The 22,137-nt window shown below is 45.2% G+C and overlaps 1 protein-coding gene across 1 annotated transcript in view; it reads left to right on the forward strand.

Annotated features, from left to right (window-relative positions):
* Nucleotides 1-22,137, forward strand: part of GAREM2 (GRB2 associated regulator of MAPK1 subtype 2) — a 38,483-nt gene that overhangs the window by 2,314 nt on the left and 14,032 nt on the right. The window contains 1 exon segment of the mRNA XM_048516330.1: nucleotides 9,939-10,079. Within this exon segment, the coding sequence (XP_048372287.1) occupies nucleotides 9,939-10,079 (141 nt within the window).

A 22,137-nucleotide genomic window follows, 5' to 3' on the forward strand; every position in this document is an offset into this window, starting at 1 on the left:
GGTGCCTCAGCTGGTTTTTGCTTTGTGTGTGCCCGTTATTTGAAAATAAATTCAAAGATAGAAATTTGTTGGAAAGTTGTTTTGAAAACTGTTGCAAGGGTTTGGGAGGTAGATGGCTGGCCTTCTCCCACTGTGCCCATGTAATAACCTGGCAAGTGGCCCAGCTTGGATGAAAATCATTTGTGACTGAACTTCACAGCAGCATCATTTGTGACTGAACTTCACAGCGTGCCACGTGCAGCTGGCTGGCCAAGAGTTCTCTACAAGAGTTGCCTGCACACTGTGATGTGATCTTGGTGGAGCAGAAGAGAAATGTAGGTGACCCAAAGAGAGATGCTATGAGTGAATTTCAGTGGGGGTTTCTAACCTGTTCTTTGCAGGATCAGGAGTCCCAAAATAGACACATGAACGCATGAAACTGCCTTATGTTGAGTCTGTCAAGATCAGTGTTGTCTACTCTGACTGGCAGCAACTTCCCAGAATCTCAGGTAGAGGTCTTTCAAATTCATCTACCACTGAGCTATGATTCCTCTCCAAGACTGGACTTCATTCCTTGAGTGATCTGTTCTATTCCAATAGCATCATAGGGTGATCCTGGTAATCTTGGCCTTGCTGCCGTTATTGTTGGTGGAATACACAGAGGAGAAATCAATCCCTGTGGCTTGCACATGGTGGTTTGAATTATGTAGGCTAATGTGTTATAGGCTGATTGTATGGGAACCCTTCCTTGGGTCAGGGAACCTTCTGGTTCTTTCAGGCCATAATTTAGATTCTGATGCATCTGTTGCTTGTTTGCAGTATGTGCAGATCCCTGGAAAGTTTGACAGATGGGACAGTTTCGAAGGAATTTGGAGTCTGTTCAGAGTGGGAAGAGAGGAGGTTGATGAGCGGAGAACCGTTTTTAAGTTGGGCTGCCTGAAGTAGGAAGGGGGATATGGGTCTGTATAATTACAGTATGAGCCAGTCTAAAATGTTTAGGAACTAGGAAGCACTCTAGGAACCGTAGGTATTGGGGTGGAAGAGAGTACGACCCGTGTTTCCCCAAAAACAAGACAGGGCCTTATATTAATTTTTGCTCCAAAAGATGCGTTAGGGCTTATTTTTAGGGGATGTCTTATTTTTCCCCATGATTTTGCGCCCCCCACGTGACCAGATCAGCTGTGCCGGGGAATCTGCAACTAGGGCTTATTTTTGGAGTAGGGCTTATATTTCAAGCATCCTCCAAAAATCCTGAAAAATCATGCTAGGGTTTATTTTCAGGGTAGGTCTAATTTTCGGGGAAACAGGGTATATTAGAATTGGTTTCATGGAAGTGTGGAGAAGCCACAGTACTATGATGGAGCAGACATTTGTTCTGCATATTGAAGGTCTCAGGTTCAATTTCTGGCATCTCTAGCTGGGAAGTACTTTGGACTGGAAAGCCACTGACAATCAGATCAGACCGCCTGAGTTAGAAGAACTGATGTTCTGATATTATAAGGTGAGGTCTTCAAAAGTAAACATTCCTTTCTTCTTTCAACCAGACATTTGTGTCCTGAATTTTTAAGGAAGGGGGTTAAAATAACTGTCTAACGCCGATTAAAATAATTCTACAAAAATAGAAGTATTATTATGAACTCTGCAAAACACTTGTGCCTCCATCTGTTTCAGTCAGATGCTTCCTTGAAAAACATTTAATTGGGTTAATACAGCAAAACTTGCAGTGTAATCCTGGGCAGACTTACTGCAGTTGCAGAGTTACCCCAGATTCAGGGCTGAAAGTAGATCAAGTTTCTTCCTTTTACTGCCTCACTTCAGATGTGGAATGGCCTGGTGTAACCCAATCCTGTCATATTTCAGAACTAAGCAGGGCTGGCACTTGGGTGGGAGCCCACCAAGGAAGACTCTGCAGAGGCGAACCACCTCTGCTTCTCACTTGCCTTGAAAGCTCCTTGCTCTGGTTGCCATGAATTGCCTGTTCCTCTGCGAGTAGCAGAGTGCTGGACTAGATGGACTCTGGTCTGATCCAGCAGGCTTGTTCTTATGTTCCTTGATGGCATGTATGCTCATCCATATTATCTCTGTTGGCAGTGCATGAAGCAGAAGTTGGGAGATATCACATCTTGCCCAATCTGTCCTGGCTTCTTTTCACTGGCTTAGACTGGAGAAGCTGCAACTGGAGTCTATAATTGGTCCTTGAGGCTGGAGGGCTCAGATAATGTGCAGTGCAGAGATGGGAATGAAATTTCTCTTAGCTGTGTGATGCACTGTTAAGTACCTGATGTTTTCAAGCATGTTCAATACATTATGAGATAAAAGCAGGAGATGAGTGTGGACAGGAAATTTCCCCTCCTCCCAGCAAAGATGCTTTAGGTGTGGGATTGCCTGCTGCTGTTGCTGCTGCGGGTTGGCCAGATGGCTGTGTGATAGCTAAGGAAGCCAGGCTGGATGCTTTCAGGACTGGATGCTTTGAGGTAGAACATGCCATGCAGGAAACTACCAATTCATTCTTTTCTGTGCAAAATCCTCTCCAAATTCATAATGAAAGACATTGTCAAGAAGAGTTTAGCGTTCATATTGGGAAGGAGCATGTCTAACTCCCAGCTGTCCTTTCTACTTTTTTTTAATTAAGGATTTCCAGCTTAGGATGGAAGGACCTTGGATTCTAGCTATGTCTCCACCGGTGTGTTTCTGGATGCCAGGTTTTTGGTTTCCTTATGAACAACTTGCATCAAGAGACTGGTTGGGATAGCGCTTTTTATTTGGAAGCTTTGCCATCCCATTCTCTACCTCCACCCCCTTCATGGCTTGGTGTTGGCTCTGATCTGTGCTTTATGAATGCTGAGAAAGAATTAGCCCTGATCACCTTGGAGAAGTTGCAGAACTGAGAAGGGGGCCGGAGATCAACTGGGCACAGCACAGAAATAAAACAAAGGGACAGGACACACAAATGAGGATGACTATCCAGGGTTTCTACACGGAGAATGATACCTTGCCATGCAGTGTCCGTGGGTTTACTTGGGAGCAACCCTGCCCCCTCCGATTCCTGAGGAATATGTTTCATAAGTTTGCAAAGTGTGTCAACGCAGCTACCGTGTCCACTTTGGTAGCGTTTTCTGGGAAGCCCTAGGTTCAGGTACCACTTTTTCTGTGGATGGATTGTTTCTCTACACACATGATGTTTTAACAGTTGTGCGTTTTCATGTGTATGGGAGAGGGGTTTTGCCCAGGAATGGAGTTTGGGATTTTATTCCCTGCCACATGCCTGCATGGTGCACAACATGTGTGTGCTGGCACATCATACATATATGAACTGATAGATTCTTTCATCTGTCTTTCAGCTGTGATCCGTGAAAGCTGTTCCCACAGAACTGAGACTTAGACACTTGTTTGGGAACACACCACGTATGAAGTGACTCTTGGCTGCTTTGACAAGTTTCCATCTTTGAGCTTTGACTTACCCCTTCCCCAACACATACAACACATTCCTTGAGCCCTTTGGGGGAGGGTGGTTTATTAAGTCGAATACTGAATAATGATAATGATGATGATGATGATGATAGTAATAGTAATAGTAGTAGTAATAATAATAATAATAATAATAATAATAATAATAATAATAAAGCCATCCCAAAAACACTAGGGCAGCACTTAAAACATCTTCGAATTGACAAAATTAACATCTGTCAAATTCAGAAGGCAGCCCTGCTGGGATCCGCACAAATACTACGCCGATACATTACAACTTCCTAGGCCTCTGGGTGAGGCTCGAATTGTAATGAAGGCCAACAACCAGCTAAAGATCTGGCAGCTGTGAAATCTACAATAGTAATAAAATAGCAGCAGTTGTCATGTATCTGCTCAAGGAAGTGCTGGAAAACCCAGTCAAAATACTTGTTATTCCTTATAAATGGCTGTCAAAGGAGAGTCAAATTAGGCTGAGAGAGTGACAGGACCCTGGTCACCCAGCAAGCTTCCATGGTAGAAAGGGGACTTGAACCTGAGAGAAAGTTGATTTCCACAGGCTGAGAGTATGCTGGTGGTGGGTAAGGCTTAGGGACTTACGGGAAAGGTGAGTTTTGGAAGCTGGAGAAACGTTTTGGAAATTTGACATTCTGCTTATAAGAAATGTCCTTGTGGCAAACATCTCTGTGTAGGTTTGTTGAGACCACATTAATATTCTCCTTTGCCAGAAGGAAGAAACAATAACAAAAGATAATTAGTTCCAAAATGATCTAGGCAGGTTCAGATATTGTAATGAGAAGGAAGCCATAGTGCTGGGCACTCTTGGCCAAGTAAAGCAGTGCTCAGGCCTTGTTTTCACGGCCTTGAGTCAGGTCAGTGGGAGAATCCCCTAGAACATAGGTGTCAAACTCGTGGCCCTCCAGATGTTATGGACTACAGTTCCCATCATCCCCTGCCAGCATTATGCTGTTTGACACCTGTGCCCTAGAGCATAGGTGTCAAACTCAGGCCCTCCAGATGTTCATGGACTACAATTCCCAGCAGCCTCTGCTAGCATGGCCAATTGGCCCTGCTGGCATGGGCTGATGGGAATCGTAGTCCATGAACACCTGGAGGGCCTGAGTTTGACACCTATGCCCTAGAACCATTCTAGGCCATGTCTTTCTTTGTAGGGCAGAATGGGTCAGTTGGCTGGGAAGGGGTGCCCCCACCTGCCAGGTAATGTACAGCTAATGGAAGCCTGACTTACAGGTAGGTCAGGTTGAAGGAGCTTCCTGCCAGTAGACGGTTGTCTGGGAGAAGCTAAGTTGAAGGAGCTGGAAATTCAAGGTTCTTTAAGGGTGAATGGACAGCTAATTTGGTGTGGCAGGGAATTCAATGTCTTGTCTTTGGGGGGAAAGCAAAAGTTTCAAAGCAGCTATTGGCATTTCATGTGAACACAATGGACCCTGCTGGCAACAGGGCAGAGAGAAAGGGTGCTGCATACAAAGCTAGTGGCTTTTCTCTTGCATAAGGCAAGGTAAAACTTCTCATACGGCAGAAATGTGCTTCCCTTTCCTGGTAACTTCCAGCCCAAGAGGCCCAGGCCAGTTCTTGCCCATAAGGCCTTGCCCATAAGGCCACTCAGGCAATCCTTTGGCTCATTGGAAGAGAGTGTGATGCAGCCCTGGCACATGTGAACCAGGGAGAAGGCACTATGAGGTGTGTGTAGTTAGCTCTTTTCTGGATGTCTTCAACTCCTTTCCTGCATGGACAGAGAAATGCTGTGAGAAACTTTGCACGGTGATGTTCACAGAGAGGGAACACTTACGAGGAACGTTGGCATCATTCCTGGATACAAACTGAGTTACAAACTTTTAAAGCAGCGAATTCAGGGCTGGCCCCCAGGCATCTGTCCTCCTGCAGTGGTAACAAAGGGATCCTCTTTTTGTTGCTTTCTGCCAAGAATGCTTATTTTTGACTGTAAAGGCCTTGGAACCTAGCAGATTACCTTGGTAACCATTCCCGGCATTTGCAGGGGGCTGATTGGGAAAGTGGAGCACCCGTGGCCTGCCTCCTGATACCCATTGGCTCATGCCCTAGTTGCAGCCATGCAATCCAAACAAAAAACATTGGGCAAAGCCCCGCCTTCCCTGGACTGACCTTCGTGGAACACAGTTGCTAAGAGTGGTCTAGGAAACAGGGAGTCTCTGGTTGACATCTTACCTCTGCAGTTAACTCAGTAATTCATTTGGAGTAGGGGTCTGCAACCTGCTGCTCTCCAGATGTTCATGGACTGATGGGAATTGTAGTCCATGAACATCTGGAGGAGCTGCAGGTTGCAGACCCCTGATTTGGGAAAAGAGAAGTAGAGCATCTGCTTCACATGTAGATGAGCCCCTGTCCAATCTCCAGCATCTCCAGATGAAAGCATCAAGTAGGAGGTGATGTAAAAGGTCTTTGCCTGAGACCTTGGAGAGCTGCTGCCAGACAAGGTTGATGTCGCAGTGGTCTGTCTCAGTATAAGGCAGCTTCTTATGTTTTCAGCAGTAGAACATGGCTCAGCTGTAGAACATCTGCTTTGCATGCAGAAGTTCCCAGGTTCAATCCATCCAGTTTAAGGATCAGGTAACAGAGGATGTAAAAGGCTGTTGCCTGAGACCCTGGATAGCCACTGCCAGTCAAGGGTAGACAGTACTGAATTAGACCTCTGGTCTAACACAGTAGAAGGTGGCTTCATGCATTCAATAAATGACCTTAGCTAAGCCACTATTTTCTCAGCTAATGAACATGCAATCACACCTGCCATGTGCAAATAATAATGCAGATGTACATCACAAACCTGTTGTAAAGATGGCTGACAGTCCATGTGAATTGCTCTGAGCACTCCAAAGCATCATATAAATGCTAAGGGTTGTTTACATTTTCCATGTTAAGTAGAATTCTGTGGATTATCTTGCACAACTATAATCTTCTGTTCCTGGAAGTCATAGAAAGAATACGAATAAACTTCTTGATGTTCTTGCAGACCTGAGGGTTGGCCAAAAACATTTTGGTATTTGATGTGGAAAATACACATGGTCACTTGCCCATTAGCATGATCCACTGTGGAATTCTTCTGCACAAGCTTCGGAGCAACTCTTGATCATTTCAGTGGCATTGTGCAAGAGAACATCCTGAGAGTTTGTAAGATCACCAAACTCAAGGCAGGGCCTAGAATTCTCCTGGGATTACAATTGATCTTCACACCTCAGAGGTCAATTGCCGTGGAGAAAATGGCAGCTTCAGAGGTTGGACCTCGTCCTCACTGAATTCCGTTCCTCCCCAAACTTCCCCTTTCCCAGGCACTGCTCTCAAATGTCCAGGAATTTCTCAAGGTGGAGTTGACAACTTTAAATGGGTTGCACCTCCTGGGTCAGAGCTAGTGAGTCACTGTCTGCCACCCTCAATGACGCTGCAGATCTCCTGCTGGACAGTTTTCTCCAGAAAGCAAGCAAATAAACAGCACCAGAAGCAAAACAAATAAAAGTTAGTAGCAGTATGATGTCCTATTGTGTGTTTTTTAAAGATGTCCAGCTGTGGGAACAGAGTGTGTTTTATTAATCACAGAAGTTTTTTTTTCAGGCAGAGGAAGATATCTTCATATAATGTTACTTATCAGGAATCTTTTTGTGTATGGCTGCTCCCTGGCCTACTGCTGAGCCTTTTAGCAGCAGCTTGTGTCACTTAAATTAAACAAATTAAGTTTGTCCTGGCTTTGAGAGCAATGGTGGGGCAAAACTTCAGTGACTGTCAGGTTGTTTTTCAAGGCACAGAAGCAAGGCAAGTAAAAAGAGACAGTAATCCAATCTAGGATTCATTGTTGAGGAGCATTCAACCTTCCAGCAGCATTCCTATCATGTCACAAAACCAGGTTTGTCTTGCTTCAGAGAAAGGGGCCTTGAATTGGCTTTCTGTACTAGACAGTAGCAATCCTCTGGCCCAGTTCTGCAGGCCAGATCAGCAGACTTTGAACTGCAGGGAAAGGAAGGCAAAGCAAACTCCTTATTCCCTTCACTTCCAACTTCTCCCTGTGTGAAGAAGGGAGTTGAAAGGAGGACGAGGTTGCTAATTGGGGCACAAAATCAGCCTTTTCATGCAAAATAGAATAGAATAGAATAGAATCTTTATTGGCCAAGTGTGATTGGACTGCCTGTGTAATTGTCTCCGGTGGGTATGCTCTTTCTGTGCACATAAAAAAGAAAATGCTCTTTCCGGCATCTTGGGTACAGCACTTAATGATTGTCATATAAGGTCCTACTGAGGAGGGCTCCCACAGGAAACAATCAATAGTAATAAAACTCCTGAGATGAGGCCTAGTGGGAAGGTCTCACAGAAACCTAGATTCCCGGTGAGCACTGGTTCACCTGTCTTCACCTGACCATCGCATCATGCATGCTTTCACAAATGAGCTTTTGTGTTTCTAAGGTTCAAAATCAATCTTTCCCCTCATGTTTGTATCAGGGAACAGGGATTTAGAGTTCCCAGGGAGGATTATGCCCTGTTTGCACCAGTCTGGCTCCAAGGGAGGTGGGGATGTCGTCATTTGTTCAGCTGTTGCCCTTTTGGGGGGAAACCCTCGTGCTGTTCAGCCTAGGCCCACAGGGGTGTTTGTCCACTCTGCTTGCCCACAGCAGACCCAGCTTGAACCCCCACAGGCCAGATTCAGTGTCAATAAAAGTGGTTGCTCCAGATGGGCATTAGGGCTTGCGGCTCTGGCCATTTAGCACGAACAAAGGGTTGTTTCCAGGGCAACCTGTCACTCTTGGCAGCACAGGCCTGCCTGGCTTGTGTTGCTTGGGAAGGAGAACAGAGAACAGAGGATGTTGCCCTGTTTAAAGAGCCATCTCGAGGGATCTCTTGGTTGGAGCGGGGGAGGTGAAAGTGATTCCTCTACCAGTTCCAGCTGCCTGCGATCATCATGTATACTTTCAAGCACTTTGCTGCGTGATACTAAAATGTGACACTTTCCCATGCCTGTCAATGGGATGAATGGGCCATAGTCATGAGAACGTACCTTTGTTGCAAAAATGTCTCCTTGGTGCCTGATGGCGTAGTGACATAGAACCACGGATGGAACATGTTGTGTCCCTGCTGGATCTCTGTGTATCTGTAGATTGCAATGAATATTTGGCGAGAAAGACTTAAGAACATAAAACATAAGAACTAGCCTGCTGGATCAGACCAGAGTCCATCTAGTCCAGCATTCTGCTACTCGCAGTGGCCCACCAGGTGCCTTTGGGAGCTCACATGCAGGATGTGAAAACAATGGCCTTCTGCTGCTGCTGCTCCTGAGCACCTGGTCTGCTAAGGCATTTGCAATCTCAGATCAAGAAGGATCAAGATTGGTAGCCATAGATCAGGGGTAGGGAACCTGCGGCTCTCCAGATGTTCAGGAACTACAATTCCCATCAGCCCCTACCAGCATGGCCAATTGGCCATACTGACAGAGGCTGTGGGTGCTAGTTCCAGGCTGGAAGGACTGCTGGGATAGATCGACTTCTCTTCCATAAATCTGTCCAAGCCCTTTTTAAAGCTATCCAGGTTAGTGGCCATCACCACCTCCTGTGGCAGCATATTCCAAACACCAATCCGCCACAGCGTTGTGTGGCAGAAGAAGTGTTTCCTTTTATTAGTCCTAATTCTTCCCCCCAGCATTTTCAATCAATATCCCCTGGTTCTAGTATTGTGAGAAAGAGAGAAAATTTCTCTCTGTCAACATTTTCTACCCCATGCATAATTTTATAGACTTCAATCATATCCCCCCTCAGACGTCTCCTCTCCAAACTAAAGAGTCCCAAACGCTGCAGCCTCTCCTCATAAGGAAGGTGCTCCATTCCTTCAATCATCCTCATTGCCCTTCTCTGCACTTTTTCTATTTCTTCGATATTCTTTTTGAGATGTGGCGACCAGAACTGAACCCAGTACTCCAAGTACACGTAAGAACTAGCCTGCTCCAACCAGAACTGAACCCAGTACTCCAACCACGGCTTTATATAAGGGCATGACAATCCTTGCAGTTTTATTATCAACTCCTTTCTAATTATCCCCAGCATAGAGTTTGCCTTTTTCACAGCTGTCATGCATTGAGTTGACATTCCCATGGAATTATCAACTAAGACTTGAGAAACTTGGCGAAGTCAAGTGTATGTATGTATGTATGTATGTATGTATGTATGTATGTATGTATGTATGTATGTATGTATGTATGTATGTATGTATGTATGTATGTATGTATGTATGTGTATTGACTTTTGTGGAGTTACTTACCAATTTTTGTACAGAGGGACATGACATGATACGGGTTTTCAGCAAAAAGGAAACAACCCTCTGAAAGTATGGCTAAGTCTCTGTGAGCATGTTGGGGGAAGGTGGGCTAGGCTTCTCTGAGGGGTAAGATGGCAAGGAAATGGGGAGGGGAGGCTGCTCAAAGTCTTTGCTGAACTCTCATGCCCTTCCCTACTTCTCCTTTGCAGGAGAATCCATGGAGGGGGTGAATGAACAGGATGTGCTTTTCGTTCATTCCTGCCGCCAGTGGACCACAGTGACAGCTCACAGCCTCGAGGAGGGTCACTACGTCATTGGGCCCAAGATTGACATCCCTCTCCAATATCCAGGTAACATGATGTGAAAGTTGGGGTGTGCAATTAAGGAAGGGGCTCAGGAGTAGAGCACCTGCTTCATATATAAAAGGTTCCAGATTCAATTCCTGGTGCCACAGGTTGCAAAATCGGTACAGCCAGTTCTGCACTGCGGAGAGCTTCTGTCAGTTAGCAAAATCAGTATTCAGGTATATGGAATAATTGTCTGACTCAAGACAAAAGAGCTTCATGTATTCAAATTTTGGTGGGAGGATCCCATTCTAAGAAATGAAAGAAGAATGGATAAGCAAAGGATAATAGTCTAATTAGTACCGCATATCTCAGGCACAAACTTGGATACTTTTTGTGAATCTTGGGTTGGATTCATGATTTTCAAATTCTGAATTCTTCTGTAAATTGTAGAAGAAGAAGAGTTGGTTTTTATATCCCATTTTTCTACCTTTAAGAAGTCTCAAAGTGGGTTAAAATTACCTCCCCTTCTCCTCATAATATATACCTTGTGAGGTAGGTGGATACTGAGAGAGCTCTGAGAGAACTGTGACTAGTCCAAGGTGACCCAGCTGGCTTCATGTGGAGACGTGTGGAAACAAACCCTGTTCACCAGAATAGAGTCCACACCTCATGTAAAGGAGTGGGGAATCAAACCTGATTCTCCAGATTAGAGTCTGCTGCTCTTAACCACTGCACCACACTGGCTCCAGTGTGTTCCAGTACATTTTCCAGCAAAATGTTGTTGCTTTTGTGAAGTGTTCCTACCATTCTTAATGCATGAATGAAAATTAGCAGTAAATTGCCATCAGTGTGTATGGTGGTTTACCCTTTGGTCCTGGAGCTTACAAACTAAAGTTCTGTGGTTGAGAGGGAAAGGAGAAGCAGACAGGTCCAGTATTCCTGAATCTAGGCATGCCTCGCTCTCTGCCTCTTATGGTGGACCCCCTTAAACTATTCTGTTAGACTTTAGGGAGACATGATTCCCCTCTCCACACCTCTGTTCAGGGGCCCCCTTTGGCCCTTTTGCATGGATCTTGTGAGCCTGGCTGAGGTGGGCAGACAGGAATCCAACTCTGCATTGCTTTTTTTGACTCTCTCCAGATCCAACAATAAAAGATAAAGGTAATCCCTGTGCAAGCTGTCTTAAGGTTGACTCAGCCTTCTTTCCTTCTGAAAGAAGGAGTACCCAGCTTGCTTGGGGTAAAGTGTAGATGATTGGAGAAGGCAATGGAAAGCCACCCTGTAAACATGGTTTGCCTAGTAATGTTGTGATGCGACATCACCCCATTGTCAGTAATGACCTGGTGCTTGCCAAGAGGTCTGTCTTTGCTTTTCCTGGATCCAACTATTTTATATCCCCAGATAGAATCTCTTTTTAGCCTGCCCTCCTACTCATTTAGCTTGGCCAATATAATCTGCTATCCATCACTGTCATACCCCAAGAGTCCCAGCTGCCCCCCCCCCCCCCATATACTGCACCCACAAGTTTAGGGAATTTTCTAGCTAACCAAAATACCTCATTAATTAAAAACTTAAAACATTGTCAGGGTCAAAAAGAATCCTAACCAGCCCTGGGGGAGCTGTGCACACATTTCAACTCCAGCAAAGGAATCCGTAGGAGAATGTTGGTGGGAGTCCCACTCACATGGTCATTAGAAGCTGCCCAGCAAAGGATTGGATTCTTTTTGTATCGGCTGGAACTGCTACTGGTGGAGAGACAGAAGCGCAGAAGAAATACTGAGGCCTTGCAGGTCTCTTTGCTTTGTGAAGCTCGCTAACGCAATGAACAAACAAATTCCCTTTTGGCATTAAGGGCGTGTCAGGTGGATAGGTTCCAGCCCTGAACAAAAAGAGGCCCCTGGATTTGTCACAGTGTGGAGATAAAGGTTCATTGGCTAAGAGGGAGTTTGGTTTGTGAAAGGAATTGCCCATGGTACATCATTGCCATCCACTCTGTATCTAAATGGATAACCCTTTCCTGGGGAAACCTCTGAGTAATTGGATGTAGTTTACTTTCTGGACCTTACATTCCCCAAGTATGGTGAGAATAAAGGAAAAAAAGGTTATTGTTCAAGTCTGTGGGGTTTTTTGTGGGGGGGGGGAGGAGTTATAAAAAAATCCCCAAAATAGTGCTAACAAGAATGTGAAATTTGTTCTCTCATTTCACAGCAGTTATAAACTAGACGAATAGGAGGTTGTTGGTCTAAGGACAGTTTGTAGCCTGAACTGAAGAGGGCTTTGGGTTTCTAAGCACTTTCCTGATTGTTGTGCAAATGCACTCATAAACCTGGCTCACAATGACCCCTGTCTCCCTACTGCTTTTCCATCTTGCTCCCCTGTGAATTTGCATCTTCTGTTTGTAGAAAGAGCCACCAGGGAAAAAGAAATCCAAGAAGAGTTTATTCTGTTCTTTTGGGACAACTTGTCTGCCTGTTTTGAATGCCACTACCCAAGCTAAGCCCATGCATAATTCTTTACAGCCATCCCATAAAGGAATGCTTTCTTTGTACAACTGTTTTGTTTAGCAACCTGTAGGAACAGAATTGGGGTGTGTGGCTTATGAGGATGAGATGGGGGGCTCAAATGGAGGGGAGTGACAAGGGCTGTGTGTGTGCAAATGAAAGCATTTGTGTGCAAATGAAAGCATGGTGAGGAAGACTTGAGAGTTAATGGGTTTCTAAGGCCCTCTTCTGATACTCCTTTTTTGGGAAGCTGTCTCATTATTTCTTCTTCCCAACACCTGGAGATAACGTGAGGATTCCATACTGTATCTCCTCCTTGTGCAAGCGTTTTCCCCAGGTTCTGTGAAACGAACACAGGAAGGGGGTTTCTGATGCTTGTCACTGGTAGAGTCTGCATCGTGGGATCTTGTTGCCAGTTGTTTCCTTTTCCTCTCCCATCATCATTTGGCAGTTCTTTGCATTTTAGAGGGATGTGTATGTGTGATGGGAGACTTACTTGAAACCTTGAAAACATCCCATGAAGTGTGTACCCAGCGAGAGTCTTGACTGACAAAACCACTTTGGCTGTTTCCGCACAGCACAATTATACCAGATTACAACCGGTATCTTTACAAATCGGATCTATTTTATCCCGGTTTCTCCCTCCGCACAGCTGCCCATTTCTTTCCAGGAGCCGAGTTAGGACCAGAAGGTAATTCTCCAGTTTGTTCTGCACGAGCCCGGGTCTTCTGTATTTACACCACAAGTGCATCCCTGCATGCACAAACCTTTGTAAATCTGAGTCTTGGCCAGAGTGGCAAGGCGGGAAAAATAAACTGTTTCTGCTCCTGTGGCGTTTGCACGGTAGTGGGATCATCCCGGGAATCCCAGGCTATGGGAAATATCGTGGGGCAACACCGGAGCAGGCCCGCTTTAGCTCTGGGAACCGTGCGGAAAACTTGCACAAACCGGGATATTTTCACTTGCCCATCCTGGGATATTTGGACCATGCAGAAACGGCCTTACTGTGGGAGTGTTTGTTCCAGGGCCAGCACGACTTTCTTGAGTGTTGTCACTCCACTGTTCCAGGCTATTTTGGAAGGACAAATCAGTTTGTGACCCTTTGCGTTGCATGGGAGTTGAAGGAGCAAACATAACTCATGATGACGAAAGCTGAGAGGGTTAGCTGGACTGACTAAACTACAGCTGAGGCCAGGAACATCATGAAAAAATGAAAGGAGGGGGATTTGTGGCTGTTTTAGGGATCCCTAAGGAAGCAATTGCACTGGAGATAAATAACCCCACCTCCAAAACTTGCAATGATGAGTTTCTCATGGTACTGTTTTGGTCATGGAAACGGAGATCCAAACAGCTCTAACTCCTCCATAGTGCAGATTGAGTGTCCCAAAGCATACCAAATAGTCCCTCTGTGCAAAGTGCTTCCTGCCCAGATTGGGAGGGAGTTACCTTTGTCCCTACTTGGCTGGGGGAAGCTGGCCTCGGTTGATCTAGGCTTTTCTTTGCTTAGTTTCTGATTGCACTGGTGGTTTTGCTTGCCTGTTGTCTTTTCCCTTTCCAACCGTTGCGGGTTTAAGCATTTGAGGCAAAAGTTTATTTCCGAGATGATTTTATTTATTTGCTTGTTTATGTTGAACCATTTTTATGTTGCCTTTCCACCTAATCAAGGCCCACAAAGCAGCAAACATAAAGATATTTTAAAACGTAAACAAATAAAATTCAGATAAAAATATTAAATTCCATTTTAAGAACTGAAACAAGAATAGAAAGAGGGTCAGTAAGAGTTATTGGCAGTATGCCAGATGAAAACAAAACAAACAAACAAAACTTAATTGCTGGTGAAAGACATCAGGTGGAAGGAGACAGACAAATCTCTCTAGGGAAGGAGTCTTGGTGCCATGAAGGAGAAGCCCTTCCTTGGGTTGCCACCTGCCTGGGTTCAAATGGTGGAGACAACCGAATCAGGGCCTTTGTGGATGACCACAGTGAGCAGGTAGGTTCATATGGCAAAAGGCTGTCCTTAAAGTATGTTTTTCCCAGTCTGTACAGGGCTTTAAAGATCAATACCAGCATCTTGAATTGAGCCCTGGCCACCTAAAAAAGTTCTGCAGGTCTACAAGTGGTGGCAGAAAAATGTTGCTGTTCACAGTGTCATGCAGTGCTTGCTGTTTGTTTCTTCTAAGTCTCAGACAGCTCCCTAAGCACCGCTAGTGGGAATCCTGGCAACGTGCTTGTCAAAGATGCGGCGAGGGCAAACCCACAATTAAGAATATAGTGGTTGTAGGTGGCCTGTGCTTGTGCAAAGAGGTGCTTGGACTCAAGGGTCAAAGATTGGAAAGGGACACATTGGCGCCTTGCTGGGAGGCAGCGGAAGGGGCTGGACAGATGGTGCAGTAGGAGGGGAGTGACCAGAGCTTTGAATTAACAGGGCTGAGATCATCCCTGGCCCATAATGAGCCCACTAAGTGCTTCCCATCTTGGGTAATGATGTGCAAGAATGAATAAATAATGGGAGATGGGCCAGCAGGGGCTGCTAATCGCTGTTCCTGGGGGAGATGAATGGGACAGGGAAAGAGGAGAGGCGTGTGTTAACCTGCTTTGCTGGCCCCATTCATAAAATCAGAGCAGCTGGTTCCTGCCTCAGCTTGCAGGGAAAGGGATGGGGCTTCTGGATTCTCTATAGCATGGGTAATGGAGTCCGTTTCGACAGGGAGGCGCACAAAGAGATGATCGACCCGGAGTAGGAGTATTGGTGTGTTCCTCGTACTTGGAGATGGTCCTACTGCAGGGCAAGGAGATAATTTATTAGTGAAAAGAGATCCTCCGGAAGTCCTCACATGAAATAAATGGGAGGTGCAGCAGTCCTTTTGTTTCAATGTGGTCTGAGCAACAGGACTTGGGTGGATTGGGGGGCCCATGATAATTTGGAGGGGAAAAGGTGCCAATTGGATTTTCTATCTTGAGCCAGCCTGCGCATAATCTCTCATCATTTCTCCATAAACTCCCTGTCCTTCTTTTACATTTTTTTACCCAACTCTTCTTTTTAGGTTCTCTCTTGCCTCCTCTTTATCCTTGCAAGAAATTGTATTACTTAGGCTAGGCTGAGAAAGAGTCACTGGCCAAATCAGGATCTTTCCAATTCTGGTTCAACTCTCTTATCACTGTTCCTAAGCTTCCCAAACTGTGGCCCAGAAGTCCTCTCTAACAACAGAGGATGTGTCCTCCTCAAGCTCTTTTGGCTAATGTTAAAATAGAATCCTCTAATTTTTCTAGGAATTGAGCTGAGTGTCTCTGGCTCAGGAGAAGGGGATGGGATCAAGTTCCCCCTTATGAAGGTTACCTCCAGCTGCAGGTTCCTGTGTCACTTTGGGGCACTAGCCTACTAATGTTCTGATTGGTTATCACTAACTCAGTTCTAGGAGCTCTATTTGTTTGAGTGGCAGTGGCGCTACTTACTAGAGAGCCAACTAGGTGTAGTGATTGGGAGCAGCAGAACCAGGTTTGATTCCCTACTCCTCTACGTGAGAGGCAGACTCTAATCTGGTAAATTGGATTTATTTCCCTGCTCTTCCACATGAAGCCTGCTTGGTGCCCTTGAGCTAGTCACAGTTTTCTTCAAACACTCTCACCCCCACCTACCTCACAAGGTGTCTATTGTAGTGAGAGGAAAGGAAAGGAGTTTGCAAGCCACCATGAGACAAAGGGGTGGGGGGGATAAACCCAAACCCTTCTTCTTCTTCTTCTTCTTCTTCTTCTTCTTCTTCTTCTTCTTCTTCTTCTTCTTCTTCTTCTTCTTCTTCTTCTTCTTCTTCTTCTTCTTCTTCTTCTTCTTCTTCTTCTTCTTCTTCTTCTTCTTCTTCTTCTTCTTCTTCTTCTTCTTCTTCTTCTTCTTCTTCTTCTTCTTCTTCTTCTTCTTCTTCTTCTTCTTCTTCTTCTTCTTCTTCTTCTTCTTCTTCTTCTTCTTCTTCTTCTTCTTCTTCTTCTTCTTCTTCTTCTTCTTCTTCTTCTTCTTCTTCTTCTTCTTCTTCTTCTTCTTCTTCTTCTTCTTCTTCTTCTTCTTCTTCTTCTTCTTCTTCTTCTTCTTCTTCTTCTTCTTATTATTATTATTATTATTATTATTATTATTATTATTAAATTGCCTTGGATATTTATTTACATTTAGTGACAATTTTAACAGTTGTGACTGAATTATGACAACACTCTGGGCTTCCCTTAATTAATTCTGTTTTCTCTTTAGCACCCTTCGACACCTACACTATTGTGTTTGCAATCAGTATTTTAAGTGCAGTAAAGTGTGACTTAGTTTTCCTCACATTTCACTGGTACTGGTGGATGAAACTGATGATCTAGTATGAACTGTAGATTGCAAGTATGGAAATGGGGTTGCAGGTAATCCAGTTTAACTAATATAGAATAGCTATGTGAACTTATTACAGCATGTGGCATCAGAAAGCAAGGGGAAGGAGAGATAATAACATTTTATTTATTTATTTATTTATTTATTGAATTTTTATACCGCCCCATCCCCGAAGGGCTCTGGGCGGTGTACAATACAAAAGAACAACATAATCAATTAAAACATTTCTCCTTGTCTTTAGCGATTCTTGAGAGTTGAGAGTACCTTGGCATACATTATCTTGGAAATCTTTGCAGCAACCCACATTCTGGAGCTGGGAAGTCTGAGGAGACAGTGGCCTCCAAAGACACTTAAAGAGTTTGTGGCAGTGGTAGGATTTGAATCTGGGATGTTTAGGTCACAGCTCATGACTGGGCCACCAAAAGGGGAAGTAGGAAGACGGGGACTCTGGCCACCCGGGCAGGGAGGCGTAATGCAGAGCAAAGCATGTGATTTGCTTCCTTGTGATATTTGCATTGGTTCAGGGTGGTATGTAGATGTGGGTGTGTGCAGAAGGATACTGTCTGGGGCCTGGGGTGGTTCTTGATGGTCCTGAGTCACTAACATTGGTTTGCTGTCTTCTGACTTACAAAATCACAAGGGAAGATTTGGTGGCTACATCCAGTGGTGGGATTCAGCAGGTTCGCACCACTTCAGCAGAACCGGTTGTTAACATGGTGCTTGTAATCAACCAATTGTTAAATTATTTGAATCCCACCACCGGAACCGATTGTTAAATTATTTGAATCCCACCACTGGCTACATCTAAGGCACCTGTTTATTATCTGATACCCAGTCTCTCCCTGTTTTGGTTGCAACAGAGGGAGGGGATATAGAAGAGGCCACAGGTACCACGGTTGCACATTTCCATCTGTTGTAAATCTCCCCTACCACTTCTAGCTGGTGCATTGAGGACGTTCTTCCCCTCCCCACCCCCTATTGCTGCCACACGTCATCCCTGCCTTAGGGTGGAGTGGTGGGGTGACCTTAATGTACACTGCTGTTTGTAGAATGATAGACTGGGGTATACATGCAATGCTGGCTCTCTGCCTACGTCGCTTCATCTGCTTGTCACAGGGGGCCTCATTTTGGGCTCTTGTCTGCATAGCCCATCTTCCCAAGGCATTCTTGGTTGCTGTATTTCAGGATGTTGCTGAGCAAACAGGGACTGTTTGAAGAAGTGTTTGCAGATGGGGCACCGTCTCCCTGGAGCAAAGGGGGGGCGGGGTGTACTTCCCCTTCTTCCCTAGTAGCCGCTTGAAAGATGTGCTATTGTTGGAATAGAGAGTTTAGGCAACTGAACTGGAGCTTGGTTAAAGCTGGAACTTGCTGGGATATTTTTTACAGCAGCTGATCTCTTCATGGAACATGCAGATGGATCCAACCCGTAGTTCTTATTGGATTCATACACCACAGCTAGATTATTTCAGTGGCAGTGGGTAAAACTCCTTTAATAATCCTGAACAAATACACAGAAGGAAAGATCTTGAAGATCTTGGAAAAGCATCCATCATACCCCAGTTACAACTGCAGTCTCTTTGTCAAATGGAAGTTTACAGAAATATTTGAATGATCTTTTTAGGTTTTTATCTGTGTTTTTGCGGAGGGGTTAGGCTTAGGGAAGGGTGCTTCAAAACTTCGTTTGCCTTTAGGGACTGACTTTCAAAACATTGCTGCTGAAAATTGCTAGATGGGGATATTCCTCAGATTTCTGAAGCTCCCACATGGACTCTGAAGCAATCAAGCTAGGTAGTTGGTTTTGTTCTTTTAGATTCTGTCTCAAAGGAAGACAATCAGAGCCCTAGAAGTCACATCCATCCCTCAAATTGCTTACTGTCAGGAGCATCTGCTCATTGGGTTGGGTATCAGCTAGTAAATGATGCTTCTGAAAAATTGTTAAGCATTTGAGATTCCAGGATGAGAGTGGGAGAGAGTGCCACTTAATGGAAGCCAGTATTGTATGGTGATTGTTAAGAGCAGTGGACTCTAATCTGGTGAATCAGGTTTGATTCTCTGCTCCTACACATGAAGCCTGCTGAGTGGCCTTGGGCTAATCACAGAACTCTCTCAGCCCCACCTACCTCATAAGGTGTTTATTGTGGGGAGGGGAAAGGAAGGTGATTGTAAGCCATTTTGAGACACCTTACAGGAGAGAAAAGAGGGGTATAAATCCAAACTCCTCCTCCTGTTCATCTTCTTTGTCTTCATCACCGTCTGTCTGCCGTGGAGGGTTTGAATTCCCAGCACCCCAGGGAAGGTGGAGATCCAGATGTGGTTGGTCTCAAACCTTGCTCACAGATGTTCCACCTCTCTTTTTCATTCTTGTTTTAATGTTTCTTTATTGGTAAGTTTTTGAAGTGTTTATTGTTTTATTGTTTCAGTTTGAGTGATATAAACCATTTGGGGAGTCGAAAGAGCTAGATATTCAGTGAACTGGGTAGATAGAAAAGGGGTGTATAGACTGCCTCTCAAGAGGCCTGCCTAAAATATACTTCATACAATATTATAATGGATGAAACACTAGAAATTCTGTGACTAGATCTCCATTCCTCCCCCAAATATACATTTGTTACATGGGAGTTAGGAGGCAGGTGCTTAATGTTTCCCCCGGACACACAACTGTTCCTACCTGTCAAACAACTGTTGCCTCACTGGGGGTACACATACAGGCAATGTGCAATTGAGGATGAGAGAGAAGACCGATCTAAGGCTCGCTGGGTGTGGACCTTCAAACAGCCGGATCCCTGCCTGGTAAATTAATCTTTATCCAAAGCTGAGCTCAATTTAAATCAAAAGGCCAGTGTCTCATGGAGGAAGGGAGGGAGGGATGAAAGGGGGGTGGGAGAGAGAAGATAATCCATTAAGGTCTGCCTATAGCTCACAGAGGGGACAGGCCCTGGCGATCAATCCCTAATCTTTGATTTATCCCTTAATGCTCCTGACTGTCTGCATGCTCCATTTGCAGTCCTCTGTGGGAAGTGACTGGCCAGGGGCTCTTTGTGCCCTTGTCAGGAGAGAGAGAGCAGGGAAACTGGGCCAGGTAGGTGAGTTTGGCCACCAGTTATAGGAAACCACAGGAATGGGCTGCACCCAGGGTCTCCAGGGTGGGATCTTGGGTACCTGCCAGCCCAGGTGCTTCTTGTAAGCCTGCAAAGGTGAAAGAGAAACGGCAGGTTCTGCAGCTTCCGAAGTGTTCTGCAGGTTGCCCTCCGTGACTTAAAGTCTTCTGCTGCTTCCCATCCTTGGAAGATGGGATGAATTGTCGCTTCCTCGTCTTCTGGCTGAATGAAATCCTTTTGAACGTTGGGAAACGGCTTGCAAGTCATTCTTGTTATTTCGTTTTCTCCAAGCTGAGCATTTCCTGGCTCTTTTCCCTATAAAGACCAGCTTCTGCCATTCTGTCACACCGTAGTGTGACCCAAGCAAATGAATCCAAGATGAAGCTATGTGGATGAAAGGCTAGGACTACGCAGATGGGAGCAGGCTGGCTTGATTCTCTAAAATGAGGGTCACCAAGGATCATCAGAAGCAAGCCAAGCCCCTCTCCTAAATTCTCCAGGGCGTTACTTTCTTTCATGTAATTAAGAACATAAGGAATGCCATGCTGGATCAGGGCAACGGTCCACCAAGTCTGGCATCCTGTTTCTAATCGTGGGCAGACTGATACTTCCAGGAAGCCCAGGAAGATGAGGGGGTGAGGTAGAGGTGGAGGAATAGCTTTCCACATTATTTTAGTACCAGCTAGTGGCAGGTAGAGTAATCCTACCTCTGAATTATCCATTATGACTAATAGCCAGAGATGGACTTTCCTTCTAATTGGTTGGACCACCAGAAGATTGTTGGCTGGCCCAAACCTTGCAGAAGAAAGTCATTTCTCCCTTACAACTATGGCCTTCCTCCACGTACATCTCACCCACATTTATCTGCCAGTCTGAGTGGTGAACAGTCCTGGGTTTGATGGACTACTGGTTTGACTTTGTTGAATGCATAGGTTTTAGCCCAGTAGCACCTTAGAGACCGCAAGATTTTCAGAGTGTAAACTTTTGAGTATCAAAGCTCAAGGTACAAGATAACAGGAGCTTTGATTCTTGAAAGCTTGTAACTTGGAAATCTTGTCGATCTCCAAGATGCTACTGGGCTTGAATCTACTGCAGACCAACTTGGCTGCCGTCTTAAAACTCTGAATGCATGTTCATGAAGACTGGGGCATCAGTTGCCCACTATAAATAAGTGACCGTGACCAGGCTCAGAGGGTGAGTTAAGCCCACTTTGGTGAATTCCTAGGAAAGTATTGGGAGAGCCACTGACTACATCTGAAGGCTGCTAGGCACTTTGGAGGGAGTGCTGACTGTCTGATGCTATGAAACATCTGTGTCTGCTCTGCTGTATGGTCAGAGAGTCTGAGGAGCCAGCCGTGATGGATTGGAAAGCAATTGACACATTGATTTGGCCTTTTCTTGCTGGCTTCCTCTCTAACCTGGGATTTCTATGGCTTTCTGTCTTCAGGAACTTTCTGACGTGAGGGCAGAAAAGGGGACGGAGCCTTCCCATAAACGGAGCTGATCTCACCCTGCGTCTTTTTGGCACCTCCTCTTCTTTTCCATGGCTACAAGGGCCCCACAGGGAGAAAAGGAAGCTGATTTAATTCATCATGCTGGCTTTCTCCAAAGGCAGATATAAATGTTGGGGGATGCATACAGTGGGGCTCACCCCCAGAGCCTGTCTTGATTCTCAAAGCTCAGCTGTGGAAAAGACCACTGAGTGTCACCCAGTTGAATTTGGGAAGTGACAATATGTGTAACTTCATTTTGAGAGAAGGAATAAGAAAAGAGGACTTTTGAGATGTGTAGAGTGTCATTTCCCTCACCGTTGTTTAATCACAGTTGGACTCAGTAGGGAGAATGGGTTGGATCGTATGGACTCATTCCGTTAATGGGAGCAGCTTTATTCAGAACATTCCTCTGATGCAGGAGCCGGCATATTGTAGTGGTTAAGAGCAGCAGACTCTCATCTGGTGAACCAGGCTTGATTCTCCGCTCCTCCACATGAGCAGCTAACTCTAATCTAGTGAACTGGGTTTGTTTTACACACACCACCCCATGAAGCCTGCTGGATGACTTTGGGCTAAGTCCCAGCCCCACTTACCTCACAAGGTGTCTGTGGTGCAGAGGAGAAGGGATTGTAAGCCATTTTGAGACTCCTGAAAGCAGAGAAAAGCAAGGTGTAG

This window comes from Sphaerodactylus townsendi, linkage group LG01 (assembly GCF_021028975.2).
Source record: "Sphaerodactylus townsendi isolate TG3544 linkage group LG01, MPM_Stown_v2.3, whole genome shotgun sequence".
Lineage (NCBI taxonomy): Eukaryota > Metazoa > Chordata > Lepidosauria > Squamata > Sphaerodactylidae > Sphaerodactylus > Sphaerodactylus townsendi.